This window comes from Gadus morhua, chromosome 18 (genome assembly GCF_902167405.1).
Source record: "Gadus morhua chromosome 18, gadMor3.0, whole genome shotgun sequence".
NCBI lineage: Eukaryota > Metazoa > Chordata > Actinopteri > Gadiformes > Gadidae > Gadus > Gadus morhua.
In genome coordinates, this window is record NC_044065.1 from 5,806,799 (window position 1) to 5,824,298 (window position 17,500).

Here is a 17,500-nt window from a genome sequence, read left to right on the forward strand (position 1 = left end):
GCAAGGTTGACATTTTTTAGGGAGGCGCACACGTCAGGCCCTTGTGGTGGACACAAGGAGGGTCCACAAGGACGTGACGGGTCCGTAAACCCCCTTGCGTTGCGTCAAAGTGGAACCACAACTAAGCCTTTTCAAGTTGTCCTTATACAGTATTATACAACAAACATAACACCCTTCATTCCCACTTGGTCCCTGTAGGTGAAGATGAAGGTGTTCATGGACTACGCCAAGGCGGTGGGCTTGGTGCTCTCCGTCATCATCTGCCTTCTCTACGGCTGCCAGAACGCCGCCGCCATCGGCGCCAACGTCTGGCTCAGCGACTGGACCAAGGACGCCAGCGCCAACCAGACCAGGGACGAGGTCAACATGAGGCTGGGGGTGTACGCCTCGCTGGGCATTGCCCAAGGTGAGATTCGCTCTGGAGACTCTCCCTGGAGACTCTGGTTGGAGACTTCCTGGAGACTCTGGTTGGAGACTCCCCGGGAGACTCTGATTGGTGACTCTGGTTGGAGTCTCCCTGGAGAATCTGGTTGGAGTCTCTCCCTTGAGACTTTCCCTGGAGACTTGCTGAAGACGGAGTTGAGTACAGAGTTGACCTTGTTCCTTAGTCGTTTTACGCAAAACCATTACTGGTTTATACCATGCAGCTCCAGCAGAGTTTTCTGCGTCTGATTTCCTGCATGCCTTTCAGATGTTTTGGCAATCAGGGGCTGCAACTGAAATGCTAACCCTTCCACAGCGGAAGGTTGTAAACACATCTTCTTGTTGTGTGAACCAAATCGTATGAGGTGATCGTCCGGGCTCCATGTGACGGGGAGCTAGCAACTACCGTTGCTAGCTCACCGTCACATGGAGCCTGGACTGAACGGCCTCGCAGCAGTGCAATGAAGGTTTAACAGAGGAAACACCTGCTGTATAGAGCAGGCACAGGAGTGAGAACAGCAGATGCAGGTGTAGCACAGAACGCTTACTATGGATGTGCTCCACATAAGTTATCACTGTGTTGTCCATTCACCCTTCTAATCGTACAGTCTGGAGCAGTTCTCTATTAACCGATTGAAGCTGCTTTCGCCGGGAGGCAGTCACCGTTTGCGTCCATCAGTTCGAAGCCCGCTGGAAAACTGAGGGATGTTCCTGATGGATGAGCAGGAACTGACTCTGTCCTCCTCTCTCTGTCGATTATAAGCGCATGCAGAAAACTGTCGCAGTGTTCCTCTGACAGCCACAGCACCCCCCCCCCCCCCCCCCCCGTCGGGGAAAGTGCTCCCGCTACGACCTGGCGGCTGAAAACGGCGCCCATATCCTCTTGTCCCGTTCCCCAAACTGCTCCTCCCTGTCCCCCTTAGGTCTCCTTGTCATGGTCTCCTCCTTCACCCTGGCCGTGGGCAACATCGGGGCGGCCAAGAAGCTGCACTATAACCTGCTGAACAACAAGTTTCACACGCCCCAGGCGTTCTTTGACACCACGCCGCTCGGCCGCTTGATCAACCGCTTCTCCAAGGACATTTACATCATCGACGAGGTGCTGCCCTCCACCGTGCTCATGTTCCTGGGCACCTTGTTCTCCTCCGTGTCCACCATGATCGTCATCGTCGCCAGCACGCCCATCTTCGCCGTGGTCATCGTGCCGCTGGCTTTCGTTTACGTCTTTGTCCAGGTACCCCCCCACCCCCACACCCCCGCGCGCTCTCCCACCAGGGTAGGGCGGTGTCCGGGCACTGCTCGGAGGAGTGTGTGTCCGTGTGCATGCCGGTGTGTGTGTTTGTGTGCGTGTGTGTGTGTTTTGTATCTGTCCTCCGTGGTTTTCCTGATTCCACTGCCTGGAGTGGCCGGAATGCTTGTCAGTCCCTCGCCCACCTCCTCTCTCTCTTCCTCCGTTCACCTGTTGAATGTGAGCATCCCTCCTTGGCTGTCTCTGGTGAACCAGTGTCTTCCCTCTCTCACGCACACACACACGCACACACTTTCTTCACCGCTGATATGCGCACACACATCTGACCGCAGCGTGTGTGAGGGCTAGGGCTCTCCTGCTCCTCCCTACGGATGACAATGATCCGTGTGGAGTTCACTCCTTTGCTGCAAAAGTCGCGTTCTCGTTGGCCAGGACTCGGTCGCCCATTGGGGTGTGATGGTGCACAGGTTAGGGTCTGGGCGGTGTTGTTGTTGTGGATTTGTTGTCTTCTGGATCGCAGCCGAGTGCCTGCGCCTCTCATCCTTCCCAGAGATCTCTGGAGGAACGGGAACGGGAAGGTGTCGGTAGTAGTGAGTAGTGGTGAGTGAAGAACGCCTCCTCAGAGTAGCTCTGCTCCCCTCTAGTGTCAGAGCAGTGGAAGTGCGCTCTCGCCTGGGCATGCATGTGGATGCAGCGGCTGATCAAACCTGTGCTTTTCTGCCTGCATAAGCTGGGTGTTCTCCTTAAAGCATACCTTTAACCCCCACCCACCTTTCTCCTCCTCCTCACTCCTCCTCCTTTCACCCTACGCAATCCTCCTCCTCGCACTCCCCCTTCCTAATCACTTCTCACCTTCTCCTCGCCTCAATACCCCCCTGCTCCTCCTCACCCCCCCCCGCTCCTCCTTACTCTCCTCCTTACCCTTTACCTAACCATCACCCTCCTCCCTCCTCCTCACACTCCCCCATATCACCTCCTCCTTCCCCTCACCTTGAACCTCCACCTCCACCTCATTTTCATCATCATCATCATCATCATCATCATCATCATCATCATCATCATCATCATCGTCATCCTCCCCCTCATCCTCCTCCTCCTCCCGCTCCTCCTCCCGCTCCTCCTCCCGCTCCTCCTCCTCCTCCCGCTCCTCCTCCTCCCCCTCCTCCCCCCCTCCTCCTCCTCCTCCCGCTCCTCCTCCTCCCCCTCCTCCCCCCCTCCTCCTCCTCCTCCCGCTCCTCCTCCCGCTCCTCCTCCTCCTCCCCCTCCTCCTCCTCCCCCTCCTCCCCCCCTCCTCCTCCTCCTCCCGCTCCTCCTCCCGCTCCTCCTCCTCCCCCTCCTCCCCCCCTCCTCCTCCTCCTCCCGCTCCTTCTCCTGCTCCTCCGGCTCCTCCTGCTCCTCCTCATCCTGCTCCTCCTCTACCTTCTGCTTCTCCTCCACCTCCACCTCCTCCTCCTCCTCCTCCACCTCCTCATCCTCCTCCTCCTCTACCTTCTGCTCCTCATCATCATCATCATCATCCTCCCGCTGCTCCTCCTCATCATCATCATCCTCCTCCTGCTCCTCCTCCTCCTCCCGCTCCTCCTTCTCCAGGTGTGTTGTTGATGGTGAACTCCCTGCTGGGCAAGGCGTACTGCATGCTGCGTGCGGCGCAGCTAACCCACGAGGCCATGCTGCGGCGCGTGCTACGCGCCCCCCAGGGCTTCTTCGAGCGCACGCCCACCGGCCGCATCCTCAACCGCTTCAGCAAGGACGTGGACACCATAGACACGGCCATCCCCGACAACATAGACATATGGATGCGCACCTTCTGGTTCACGCTCAACGTGCTGCTGGTGTGCTCGGTGCTCACGCCCATATTCATGGTGGGGGTGGCGCCCCTGCTGCTCTTCTATTGGTGGGTCCAGGTAAACAAGGAGACCGCCCCGCGCCCCCCTGCCTGTCCGAACGTCGTCTGAGAGCTCTGTGGATGGCTGGCGGTAGTCTGTTGTCCGGTTTGGTTCTACTATAGATTTGTTCCGCTGTGTGTGCGTGGTTAGCGAGACGTTAGCGAGACGTTAGCGCGACGTTAGCGCGATGTTAGCGAGACGTTAGCGCGACTTTAGCGCAACGTTAGCCAGGACGCGACGGGCCTGTGACGATAGTAGGCGGGACATTATTTAGTGGCCTGTATGGACGGTTGTTCCTTTAAGAGCCCTACCCAGAGTACACATTATTTAACACATGCAGGTATATTGATAAATATATTGAAACAGACTCTCCCCCCTCCCTGGTTTCCGTGTGGTCGTCAAGGGAACAGCCGTTCAGCGGTGGTAGCTAGTGTTGATCGAGGGTTTCCCGTGGATGTGTGCCTATTAACAGTCGACGTCTGCTAGACGTTCACTCACCTCGGTTGGATTATTTAGGAGCCTGGCTGATGTTTGGTTTCTGGGGCCTGCAACACAATTTGGAAGTCAAAGCTGACACGATGTTCAACATCTGCTGATCCAACATTAAACCGTGGAGGAGGAAGACCCCAAACTGAGTACAGGAGTCGGGCTCCGTGATCACTCAACGCATCCTGAGCCTCCTCAGAGAAAGACAGAAAAGCACAAACACCGGTTCTCCATCTGTCCTCAAGGTGGCGTAGTTTGCATGATAAATAACTAACAGCCGCTCGCCCCCCGAGACAAATCAGTACAGGTGCAAAACCTATCTTCATCCTGTGTTTGTGATAAATTCTTAACACCTTTTGTGTGTGCGTGTGTGTGCGTACGTTCACGTGCGCCGTCCTTTTTCTAACTAACCCGGGCGCCATATCCCACACACAACACACGCCATCCGCCTCAACCAATCACACGCTCTGATCTCATCTCTCCCTCCCGCCTTTCCGAGCTTTGTGTGCATGTGTAACATCCTCTGAGCTCCCCCGTCTCCTGGGTCCCCAGCGGGGGGGCCCTGAGCCCGGGCCCCTGAGCCTGGGGCCAGGGGCTTCCTGCCTACTGTTGGGTTTGTGGGGTTATGGTCGGGCTGCACCATAATGACAGCGCGACCATTATGACGCCGTTATGAGACAGCCCGACCATTATGACACCGTTATGAGACAGCACGACCATTATGACACCGTTATGAGACAGCCCGACCATTATGTCACCGTTATGAGACCATTATGACACCGTTATGAGACAGCCGGACCATTATGACACCGTTATGAGACAGCCCGACCATTATGACACCGTTATGAGACAGCCCGACCATTATGACACCGTTATGAGACAGCCCGACCATTATGACACCGTTATGAGACCATTATGCCCGACCATTATGACACCGTTATGAGACAGCCCGACCATTATGACACCGTTATGAGACCATTATGCCCGACCATTATGACACCATTATGAGACAGCCCGACCATTATGCCCGACCATTCTGACACCATTATGACATTATGACAAGGCGGCGTAATAATCAAGGCTGGTTTATACGTTTAAAAAACACCTGAGGCTTTCTTCTTCATCTTGCCATGGATTACAAAACTATGCAAGCACTGAATATATTGATGCACAATATAGTTATGTGTTATCATTTTGACTCCCACAGGTTAAAAATGATACCCCTGAGAATGGTATAAGTATCTCATACTGAGTATGATCAGGCTATGATATGAAGACTCTCTATCTCGATCATAGTCCCTGTCTCCAAAACACTCCTGGTGTTGTTTGATGGCAGCGCTGCTATGGCGTCTGTTGAGGCTTCAGGTGTTTGTTTCAACATTGGCCTCGCCGCTGTGCATGTGCACATGTTTGCATGTGTGCATGTGTCTATGTGCGTCCGTCCAGTTGTTTTGTCTCAATGTGTAGCTGTCTATGTGCGTATGCGTGCGTGCGTGCGTGCGTGCGTGCGTGTGTGTGTGTGTGTGTGTGTGTGTGTGTGTGTGTGTGTGTGTGTGTGTGTGAAAGCAAGCATCAACATTTCAGTTTCCATCCAATTCAAAACGTACAGCTCTACCCGCGTTACAGTCTGCCCTAACGCTGTGTCTGTCCCCGCCTCTCGTCCAATCACACTCGCCCGCCCCCTCGTCGACCCCCTCCTGCTCCTCCTGCTCGGTGACGCCCCCTAGAGGTTCTACGTGGCCACGTCGCGCCAGCTGAAGCGGCTTGAGTCGGTGAGCCGCTCGCCCATCTACTCCCACTTCTCGGAGACCATCACGGGCGCCAGCGTCATCCGCGCCTACGGCAAGGACAGCGCCTTCGTACACATGAGCGACACGCGCGTGGACGACAACCAGAAGAGCTACTACCCCGGCATCGTGGCCAACAGGTGAGAGATCAAATAAAGATCCATACATAATATAGATCTATACATAATATATATCTATGCATGAGGTGGACGACAACCAGAAGAGTCACTACCTATTATTAAAAAAAAGAGATATTTAGACACTTATCTGTATCTATATATATATATCTATTCATGGTTTTTATTTAGAAATAGAGATATTTAGACACTTTCCTACACCTCTAGATAGGTTTATATATCTATACATCTATCTTTAAATCTATTCTTGAAGCCTCAAACTAATATGGGTTGTGTTAGGAGCATTCTTTACCAGTTGAGCTGAACAACCTATCTCTCTCACTCACTCATTCCCTCTCACTCACTCACTCTCTCACTCTCACTCACTCACTCACTCACCAACTCACTCACTCACTCACTCACTCACTCACTCACTCACTCACTCACTCACTCACTCACTCACTCACTCACTCACTCACTCACTCACTCACTCACTCACTCTCGGACTACTTTCATAAGACATTCCCTTAGAATCAGTGTCTAGACAGTCTGACTTGGCACACATAAGGCAGCACAGGCATTTGAACCTGTGCTCATCCAGACCCTGCAGCCGTGTTCTCACCGTCCGTCTGTCCCCAGGTGGCTGGGCGTCCGCATCGAGTTCATCGGGAACTGCATCGTGCTGTTCGCCGCGCTCTTCGCCGTCATCGGGAAGGAGAAGCTGAACCCGGGCCTGGTGGGGCTCTCGGTGTCCTACGCCCTGCAGGTATGAACACCACCGCGACTCGCACCCTCTGGGGACTGCACCCACTGAACGTCGATCGTCCAATCACAGGGCCCAACGCTCGCTGCAAGACAGGCTAATTTGCATAAAGTTCCCTGAAGTACAACCTCGGTCCCTCTCCTTTTAAAAGGCGAGCATTGTAAATATGGGCCTTTTATTGTGAAGGCGACCAACGTGTCCCGCTCTTATTGTGAAGACGACAAACATTTTCCGCCCTTATTGTGAAGGTGACCAACGAGTCCCTCTTTTACTGTGAAGGTGACCAACGTGTCCCGCTCTTATTGTGAAGGCGACCAACGTGTCCCTCTTATTATGAAGGCGACCAACATGTTACGCTCTTATTGTGAAGGTGACCAACGCGTTACGCTCTTATTGTGAAGGTGACCATGACGCTGAACTGGATGGTGCGCATGACGTCCGACCTGGAGAGCAACATCGTGGCCGTGGAGCGTGTCAAGGAGTACTCCGAGACCAAGACTGAGGTACAAGGCCTTCTGCTGACGCAGTGTGTGTGCATGTGTGCGCGCATGCGTGTGTGCACAGCATCTGTTGTTGTTTGTGTTCAGGAGGAGAATGTGCTTTGCCAGAATAACAGAGCTCAAAAACAACAACAGCAGCAGAGCTGCCAGCTCATAACAGAACACACAGCGGTCCTAAAGTATTACCAGATCATAAAGGTTATAATGCCTCTTGCTCTCTGTGTGGGGCCCTTGTACTGCAGAGAGGAAATGAGGCCTTTGTACTGTAGACTCAGCGTTTTAACACCAGAAGGACTACAACTCATACATGTATATCATATAGATATATTTATATGTATATATTTATATCACACTCACTCACTCAATTCCTCACACACACTCACTCACTCGCTCGCTCGCTCGCTCACTCACTCACTCACTCACTCACTCACTCACTCACTCACTCACTCACTCACTCACTCACTCACTCACTCACTCCCTCCCTCCCTCACTCACTCACTCACTCACTCACTCACTCACTCACTCACTCCCTCCCTCCCTCCCTCCCTCCCTCCCTGGACCCCGTAGGCGCCCTGGGTGGTGGAGGACAAGCGGCCACCCTCAGATTGGCCGCCGCAGGGCAACGTGGAGTTCCGGGACTACAGCGTCCGGTACCGCGAGGGTCTGGACCTGGTGCTGAAGAACCTCACGCTGAGCGTCCAGGGCGGCGAGAAGGTGAGGCCCGCCACTGGTCCACTGACACCACAATGGTGGTCGAATCCCCGCCCAAAGGCACTGGGCTCAATGCCCAGTGTCTGCAGCCTCCTTGACCCTGTCTTCCTGTCTAACCCCTACCTGCTCCTTAGTGACCTGTCTTACTGTCTAACCCCTACCTGCTCCTTAGTGACCTGTCTTACTGTCTAACCCCTACCTTCTCCTTTGTGACCTGTCTTCCTGTCTAACCCCTACCTGCTCCTTAGTGACCTGTCTTCCTGTCTAACCCCTACCTGCTCCTTAGTGACCTGTCTTACTGTCTAACCCCTACCTGCTCCTTAGTGACCTGTCTTACTGTCTAACCCCTACCTGCTCCTTAAAGACCTGTCTCTGTACTGTCTAACCCCTACCTGCTCCTTAATGACCTGTCTCTGTACTGTTTAATCTCTACCTGCTCCTTAATGACATGTCTCTGTACTGTCTAACCCCTACCTCCTACTTAATGACCTGTCTCTGTACTGTCTAACCCCTACCTGCTCCTTAATGACCTGTCTCTGTACTGTCTAACCCCTTCCTACCCCTTAATGACCTTTCTCTGTACTGTCTAACCCCTACCTGCCCCTTAATGACCTTTCTCTGTACTTTCTAACCCCTACCTCCTCCTTAATGACCTGTCTCTGTACTGTCTAACCCCTACCTCCTCCTTAATGACCTGTCTCTATACTGTCCAACCCCTACCTGCCCCTTAATGACCTTTCTCTGTACTGTCTAACCCCTACCTCCTCCTTAATCACCTGTCTCTGTACTGTCTTGCTCCTTCATGCTTTTTAAAGGAGCAGGAGGCAATATTTCTGTAAAATAATTTAATCAAAATGATCAAATGACTCCTTATACACCATCTGTGAATCACATTATCTGCCAAAATAATATTCAAGATTCAAGATTATTTATTATCATCATTTACGAGGACAAGGCTGTCAATTTTTTCCGAGAACCTTATGGCTTGGTTTCTTTCTGTATTTTTTCTGCTCTGTGTTTTGAACCTCCTATGAATCTTAATGCTGCTCCTCTATTGACCTGTTTTTGGATTCAGTGTCAGTGGCTTTAGGTAAAAACATCTGTTGAATGCAGAATATATATTGCTGAATAGATAATGTACTGTTGAACAGTAAAAGCAGCCATTGTTATTAAGGCTTGCACAGACATAACAACATACAGGAAACAAGTGTCTTGATTTCAGAAGCTCCTTCTGAAAGGTCTTTAGTGTCCGGTAATGTTCTGGTAACGTAGTTAGCCACAGTAAGGATCATCCTCCTCCTCCTTTGCCAATGGGAACCTGCCCTCCTGCTTATAATATATCACCTCAACGTCCACAGTGTATAATATTAGGCGTGCACAAACGGATTAAGATGCGTGGAAGTGTCTATCAAAGGGCTTCATCCCCTGAGTGTCTGGTCCTCAAGCAGGGGGTTAAACTCACAACCAAGTCACCCCCACACATCTGTCAACCTCATTAGAGTGTGTGTGCGTGTCTGTGTGCGGTTGTGTGTGTCTGTATGTGTCGATGGTTGTGTGCGCGTGTCTGTGTGTGTGCGTGTGTGTGTGTGTGTGTGTGTGTGTGTGTGTGTGTGACAGGTGGGGATCGTGGGCCGGACCGGCGCGGGGAAGTCCTCCATGACGCTGTGCCTCTTCCGGCTGCTGGAGGCGGCGGGCGGGGAGATCACCATCGACGGAGTGAAGATCTCCGAGATCGGCCTCCACGACCTACGCTCCAAACTCACCATCATCCCCCAGGTATGATCCCTATCTAGACACGAACGTTAACATTAACTTTAACATTAACGTTTATATTGACGTTAACATATCATCACCCTCTAAAAGTAATGGCCTAAGTCACTTTTTTGCCAAAAATGTTTTTTTATTGCCTTAATCAGCTCTTTGGGATACTTGCCACCTCTGGTATAATCCCCAACATCCTCAGTTGAACAGATCCTGTGATTCTACCCTTTTAGTGTAATCGCCCATGTCAATAGTGTGAATTAGGCCAATTTATTTGGCCTAAGTCACTAGACGGAGTGACTTAGGCAATTTCATAAGCGTTTCAAGATGGCGGCCGCTTCCAAAATAAAGAAAGTCTACCAAGCTAGTGAAGTTATTGCCATAACTCTGTTCAGTTTTTTCTGTTTTTTGAACAACTTGAAAATATGACTAAGGCCATTACTTGGTGGTGACGATATTCATTGAGGGAATTTAGCAGACGCTTTCAACCAAAGCGACGTACACAATAAGTACATTTGTCAGAGGAAAGAGAAACAACACTATATCTCTGTCGGTACAGTAAGGATGTTCATATAACCAGGTGTCAAGCACTAACAAGTGTAAATGATAAAGAAATACTAAATACAATTTCAAGAGGTTTTTCATACGCATCGTTGAAGAAAAAGGAAAAATACATTCTTCTAATTGCATTTTGTTTAGTTTGACTTTACTTCTTTATGTATAACAATATAACCTTCTATGAATTAGAAAATATAAAATCCTGTCAAAGGTTGTATTCGGTCCCTGTAACTTGACAGGGGTTTTCTTTTGTGACGTAAAAAGTGTGAAGGATTTTTCAGTTGACCGCTTTGTTGACCTCCAGGAACCGGTTCTGTTCTCGGGGACCCTGAGGATGAACCTTGACCCCTTCGACTCGTACAGCGACGAGGACCTCTGGAAGGCTCTGGAACATTCCCATCTCCACAAGTTCGTGACCAACGCGCCGGCCAAGCTGGAGATGGAGTGTGCTGAGGGGGGCGAGAACCTCAGGTAATACCCCCACCGCAGGGCTTCTGGTCCGGGGATCATCCCCACTCTATGGGCGGATTATGGTTCCACGTTCCCGCAACGCGAGGGCGTTTACAGACCCCATACGTCCTTGCGGACCCTCCTTGTGTCCACCGCAAGGCCATGACGTGCGCCTCGCCAAAATTGTAACCTTTTTTGCGAGGCGCAAGGGCTGTGATTGGTCCACTCACTAAAACCCGATGCAGAACCAAAACAGGTTCACGACTGCGTAGTCCTTGCGTTGCGTCGATGTGGAACCATAATCGGGCCTTAAAACTTTTAACACTCATCGTGCTCTGAAGCTCATGCGACAAAGAGGAGAACATAGGGGTTATAAAAGGGTTCTGTTGTGAGGTAGAGGTACTGGATCTTCTGTTCCTGTTTTTGTTGCATTAGGCTCATTGCGATAGTTACATTGGACTCGACCGTCTACTGTCTGCTGTAATGTCATATGTAAAGAAGATGAATAATCCAAAGGTTCTGTGTGTTTGTCTGTGTGTGCGTCTCTGTGTCTGTTTATATGTGTGCATGTTGGTCTGTGTGAGTATGTCTTTACACGTGTCTGCGTGCCTGTGTGTGTATGTCTATGTCTGTGTGTGTGTGTGTGTGTGCGTGTATGTGTGAACGTGTGTGTCTGTGTGTGTGTGTGTGTGTGTGTGTGTGTGTGTGTGTGTGTGTGTGTGTGTGTGTGTGTGTGTGTGTGTGTGTGTGCAGCGTGGGCCAGAGGCAGCTGGTGTGTCTGGCGCGCGCGCTGCTGAGGAAGACGAGGATCCTGATCCTGGACGAGGCCACGGCCGCCATCGACCTGGAGACGGACGACCTCATCCAGTCTACCATCAGGACGCAGTTCGAGGACTGCACCGTGTTCACCATCGCCCACCGACTCAACACCATCATGGACTACACCAGGTAGACCCCGCCGCCCACGGGGGAACACCAGGCTCTAGGGGTCGGAACCCAACAGTACCCCACTATTATTTTTTTAATGAGACTTGCAATTTTATTTCAAACCGAAGCACTTTTTTTTTTTCAATGTATTTCTTACGCCCTTATTTTGAAAGGGGCCGCTCAGGCTGTGCTGGCTAACTTACTCACACTCGCTTTTTATTCTTCCCCTCTCCCTCTCCCTTCCACTCTCCCTCTCCCTTCCACTCTCCCTCTCCCTTCCACTCTCCCTTCCACTCTCCCTCTCCCTTCCACTCTCCCTCTCCCTTCCACTCTCCCTCTCCCTTCCACTCTCCCTCTCCCATTCTCTTCCCTGTCTCCATCTCGCTTCTCCCTTCCCTCTCCCCTCTCCATCCCTCTTCCTCTCCCTCTCCATCCAACTCTTCTTCTCTCCCTCTCTCCCTCTCCCTCTCCCTTCGCACTCCCTTTCCCTCTCTCTTCCCCTCTCCCTCTCCCTCTCCCTCTCCGTCTCCGTCTCCGTCTCCGTCTCCCTCTCCCTTTCCCCCTCTCTCCCTCTCTCCCTCTCCCTCTCCCTTCCCATTCCCTCTCTCTTCCCCTCTCCCTCTCCCTTTCCCCCTCTCTCCCCCTCTCCCTCTCCCTCTCTCTTCCCCTCTCCCTCTCCCTTTCCCCCTCTCTCCCCCTCTCCCTCTCCCTCTCCCTTCCCTCTCTCCCTCTCCCCAGAGTGCTGGTTCTGGACAAGGGAGAGATCTCTGAGTTCGACACCCCCAGCCAGCTGCTGTCCCAGAAGGGCGTGTTCTACGCCATGGCCAAAGACGCAGGCCTGGTGCAGTAGCGCCCCCTGTCTGTCAGCGACAACACAGCGCCGCCTGGAGGGAGCGTGGTGTAGCTCCGTCAGGGACCCCCACGCAGACGGCGGAGCCGCCATTGCCTCCCGTCTCCCTGGAGAATAGGTTCAGTCCTGAGGATCACTGGCGCTGTCAAACCTTCTGGTTTGTGTTTGATCCAGAGAGACTTCAGGAACGTTCTGACCACAGATCACACGTCGGACAGGGCTGCCTGAGTCGGACGTAAACACACTCTGACCAAAGCTGAGGGCGCTGGTTGGGTCGTGCATCGCGTCGCTCATCTGTTGTTTGTGATTTAAGGAAGCCATTTATAAAAGAGGAAAGTAGGTTCTCTGCATTTTACTGCTTGACACAAGTCTGGAATTTAGTGCCTTCTGGCTAGGGAGAACAACTTCTGAATGTAAACGTTTTTTAAAACACTTGTCCAGAGCATATATATATATATATTGATGTATAAATATATAAATATATATATGTATTCTTACACATGCAAAGGAACATGTTTTTTTATTTTATTTGTACTCAACAACCTAGCAATACTGTGCCACTGTCCTTTCCAGAACTTTTTCCAGAGAGGCCGTCGCCTGCTTAAAGGGCCGGCGGCCCAACGTATTTTTGTACTGTATTTTTATTTAAGCTACTCTTAAAGGTTTTCTTTTCTAGGGAAGATTGTTCGGCTACATGTGTGATTTGTTTCTGAGGCACCGCAGTAAAATGGAAAGGAAAAAATAACTTGAATTGTGTGCTACCAAAATATGGACGTATGTTATTGCCTTTATTAAAAATATACATAAATGATAACTTGTTAAAAAAACACTTTCTTTGCACCTACTGTTACCCTTATGCAGAAATTCTCTTCAGGCATGACGGATTTCATTTCACCAGGATTTAGGAACACGATTATAGCTTCCAAACCAACCTTCTTGATTTCTCGACTGAGAGGAGACGTCGGCCTACCCTTCCCAGGAACTCCCACGGAGACCGAATGCCTTTAGCACATAAATGATTCCGAGCAGCTGTCCTGACACATTCAATCGACTATTGAAAAGGCTTCATCCATTGTCTTATGGGACACACACACACAGACCCACACAGAGACACACACACCTAATCTCAATTGACAGGTCAGAATTCTGCCAAAAATATGGTTATGATCTTTCTGGAAATTAAACTCATTCCACTGTTGGTCACTTTTGTGGAGCTGTGTGGGAGAGTCCATCTCTACCGTCTTAAATCTACATTTACATTTAGGGTGTTAAGCAGACGTTTTCATCCGAAGCGACTTACAATGAACCTTTGTCAGAAGAAAGAAAAACAACAATATATCTGTCGGTACAGTAAGTATGTTCATTGAACCAAGTGCCAAGCACCAACAAACAATAGGTTAACCCATTCCCCGTACACAACAAAGATAGCTAGGATAAGATGCTACATGATGCTAAGTCTATATTAATTATCCTGTCTCGGAGAGTCCATCTCCACTCTACTAGTAGATATTAATTTAGTTTCTTAATGAAACAAAGGGTGCAGTGATGAAGGTGGTTTCACACCACTTCAATCGCCATCACCCTGAGATTTCCATCAATCCTGAAACTAAATCAAAAATTTCTAACATCAGCACAACTTTTCTTAGATGTATATTCCGTCTTGCAGGAATCCTGAAAGCTGGATAAATTCTGACCCAGAAAAGATACGAGAGATTAATCTGATTCTGGGGGTTCAGTTAGAATTCATTTGTGTTCTCCAAGCAAAGTTTGAAACCTCAAATAACCCTGACTCCTTTAATGTTTTCTGTTAAATTGGTTCGGTACGGTGCTCTCCATTTCAAACCCATGTCTGTTGTACCTTCCAACAAATATTCTAACTTTCGTAGCCTCAGTATGCATCTCATTGCCACAGTAGCTTTGAAAGTTATGAGTGGGAATGAAAATGAAATGTCTCACTAATCAATGTCATCCGTGTGTGTGTGTGTGTGTGTGTGTGTGTGTGTGTGTGTGTGTGTGTGTGTGTGTCTGTGTGTGTGTGTGTGTGTGTGTGTGTGTGTGTGAGAGAGAGAGAGAGAGAGAGAGAGAGAGAGAGAGAGAGAGAGAGAGAGAGAGAGAGAGAGAGAGAGAGGGCACCTGAGGTGAGGTTAGTAATGGAGTCTGATGAAAATTTGAATGAATGAGAATCTTTTAAGTGCAATACACAGACATGTTACCTATCACTTCAAGGTTATGCAAAGGTAATTTTATTGAGGAAGTCATGGTATGCACACACACAAACAGACACACACACACACAACCACATGCACACACACAAACACACACACACACACACACACACACACACACACACACACACACACACACACACACACACACACACACACACACACAAGGCCACTCACACGCACACAAACACACACACACACACACACACACACATACAGACCCACACCCACAAACACCCCCACACACACGTCCACACACACGTCCATACAGACCCACACAAACACACACACACACACTCACACAAACACACACACACACACACACACACACACACACACACACACACACACACACACACACACACACACACACACACACACACACACACACACACACACACACACACACACTAGCTTCCCTTGTCCTGAGATGACCCGGTGAGAAAGCCAAAAGAAACTAGAACAGACGGTACAGTACAGCACGTTTTGGGTTCACTGCCCAGCCTCTCTGCATCGTAAGTCCGTCTGCGTTCCTCTCCTCAGTTCACCTTCTCCGGCTCTGCCGCAGGGCCTGGGATAAGACCGGTGTTCTGATTGTTATACACAAAGCTCTGGCTGCGTGTACCACAGGGAACACACTGTAGGGTAACTGGGCTTAAACATAGTTCATCCTACAGCGCGTTTAGTCACCAGCATTAAGCAGCTCTGAGAGGGATATAGACATAGCCTAAATAGAGTGTAGACATTCCGAAATTTAGAAGTCCACGCTAAGATGTATTTAGAGGGCTAATCCGGAACGCGACACAAAGACATGCACTGTAAATCAAAGGTTATATATGTAGCCTGTAAATTAAGGTTAAGTCCGGTCGGGATGGTGGTCACATGTTGCACAATGAAAATAACATTTCTGAGGGCGGAAAATGGCCAATGACTGCAAAGCATCTGGAGTTAATAAAGTGTCTTCAAGTTAATGAAGAGAAAATTAGCAATGTAGATGCAGCTCTTTTGATATAGCATTCAAATAACATTCAACTACATGTTTAATGTGCTGCCATTCTGAGTCCGCAACGCAGTTTAATTGCTTGATTGCTCTTTTTTTTTAACAAGCGAACGATAAGAAGAAGACATCTAGAACATTTGACTTTAAACTGATTATTTGGTATTCAAGACATTCCTTTGTTCTTCGTTCATTTACCTTACTGAGGCTGGGACTTTTATCCGATTAAACCTGAGAAACGAATTCTTGAAACTTTATTTGAATAGTATTTTCATTCCTTATTAGTTAATAGCGCTCATTCAAAAAAGCACTGGATTTAATACCTTGTGGTTTATGCTTCAATATTCTGATATGGACTAGGGATAATATGGTAATTTGTTTCCTAATCAAGAATTGTGTGAAATAATAATTGTAATCACAATAATCATACTAATAATAAAAAATATAGATAATTTATTTGAAATGGTTAGTTATTTAGTGAATTAAAATGAAGCAATCTTTGACGCTCTATTCACACACAATTCAGTCCATCAGTTGAACCGATTGAACCTAATTCAAAGAATTTCCAATGCATTAAAAAAATAGTCGCTCCACCTATCCAATAATATTCCCTAACTTCAGATCAATAAACAGCCGCTCTGTTCCAGCGAGCGCTTGAGGGGCCGCAGCAGAGTCTCCACCAGCAGCAACGTGCTGACGCCCAGCCGCCAGGGAAGGGTTAATAATCCCTTTAGCAGGCAGGTGTCCCGCTGTGAGCCCCGAGCGCATCAAAGTACCTCAAAAGTTCTTTCAACAACTCCAAGGCGATCCATAACTGTCATTACCAGTTAGGATACCTGGCCAGCTATGTTAGCAGTGGTTCTGCATTGGGCGCTTGGAGATCTTTCCTTTTTTTCCTTTACTCACGCAAAGTATAAATAGGAGAATCCCTGTTGTAGTTGAAATTAAGTGATCAACCGAAGGGGAGCGACGGACCTCCATCTGCCCCATCGGAGCTCTTGGTTCCCAAGGCGGACACGTGATGCGTCTTGATGCTGGTTGTCTGATTAAACCCATACATCTGGCTTACATCTCCGACCATTAACCGCTGGGTCCGAGCCGGTGAGTCAGAGCGTTTCTCCACTCGCTGCGTTCAGCCTCACGCTGGCCATGTGGTGGATGCTGTTCCCTCGGTGGATATGGTTCTTGGCGTACCTTTGCGCGTGGATGGACCCCCACGCCACAGCGATGCCTCGTGCAGCCCCTTCACATGCCGGCATCTGCCCCAACGAGATGAACCCCAACCTCTGGGTGGACGCGATGAGCACTTGCACACGAGAGTGTGAACACGATCAGGTATGTTCATTACGCGCTAATCGTTCCTTAATTACGCATACCATTACGCATACCTTTACGCATACCATTTCGCGTGTTTTCCGACCTCAGCCCTCGGATAAACGGCTGATTATCCAATTTGCAAAATGAGAACATTGTGTTAAATTATTATTATTTTTTTAAAATCTTTTAACACATGTCAAACATTATCTTTTGCCTTTATCAACGTCCTCATTTTATTCACGCTCGGTCTGCAGAACATGACTTTCACCCGTCCGCTCGGTCCGCCTGAAGTGCCTCCATTCAGACGTCTGCATCATGTCTCTGCTCCTCCAGGCGTGCGAAAGCTTCGAGAGGTGCTGCTCCAACGTGTGCGGCACCCGGAGCTGCGTGGCGGCGCGTCACGTCGACGCCAACAAGGGCCCCGTGGGCGCCCCCCAGGGGCCCACCTGCGCCGGCTCCACCTGCCCCCAGCAGGGCTCCACCTGTGACATCTG

At 49.8% G+C, this 17,500-nt stretch overlaps 2 protein-coding genes across 8 annotated transcripts in view; both read left to right on the plus strand.

Moving 5' to 3' along the window:
* The window catches only part of abcc3 (ATP-binding cassette, sub-family C (CFTR/MRP), member 3), a 46,772-nt gene extending 33,491 nt beyond the window's left edge, over positions 1–13,281 (plus strand). The window contains exons 22-31 of one of the 3 annotated variants that reach the window (XM_030339408.1): positions 199–406; positions 3,263–3,576; positions 5,772–5,971; positions 6,587–6,713; positions 7,112–7,213; positions 7,778–7,924; positions 9,539–9,697; positions 10,545–10,711; positions 11,444–11,638; positions 12,356–13,281. In XM_030339408.1, coding sequence (XP_030195268.1) covers positions 199–406; positions 3,263–3,576; positions 5,772–5,971; positions 6,587–6,713; positions 7,112–7,213; positions 7,778–7,924; positions 9,539–9,697; positions 10,545–10,711; positions 11,444–11,638; positions 12,356–12,467 — 1,731 coding nt within the window. In that variant the 3' untranslated portion in view covers positions 12,468–13,281. Of the gene's footprint in view, positions 1–198; positions 407–1,346; positions 1,658–3,262; positions 3,577–5,771; positions 5,972–6,586; positions 6,714–7,111; positions 7,214–7,777; positions 7,925–9,538; positions 9,698–10,544; positions 10,712–11,443; positions 11,639–12,355 lie in introns of those variants that run through there. The other 2 variants (XM_030339409.1, XR_003973768.1) reach the window with 2 other exon arrangements.
* A 3,290-nt stretch (positions 13,282–16,571) lies between these two features.
* Positions 16,572–17,500, plus strand: part of LOC115530715 (WAP, Kazal, immunoglobulin, Kunitz and NTR domain-containing protein 2-like) — a 3,201-nt gene continuing 2,272 nt past the window's right edge. For all 5 annotated transcript variants that reach the window (XM_030339424.1, XM_030339425.1, XM_030339422.1 and 2 more), the window contains exons 1-2: positions 16,572–17,024; positions 17,340–17,500. The exon at positions 17,340–17,500 is cut by the window's right edge. In XM_030339424.1, coding sequence (XP_030195284.1) covers positions 16,839–17,024; positions 17,340–17,500 — 347 coding nt within the window. In that variant the 5' untranslated portion in view covers positions 16,572–16,838. The remainder of the gene's footprint in view (positions 17,025–17,339) is intronic.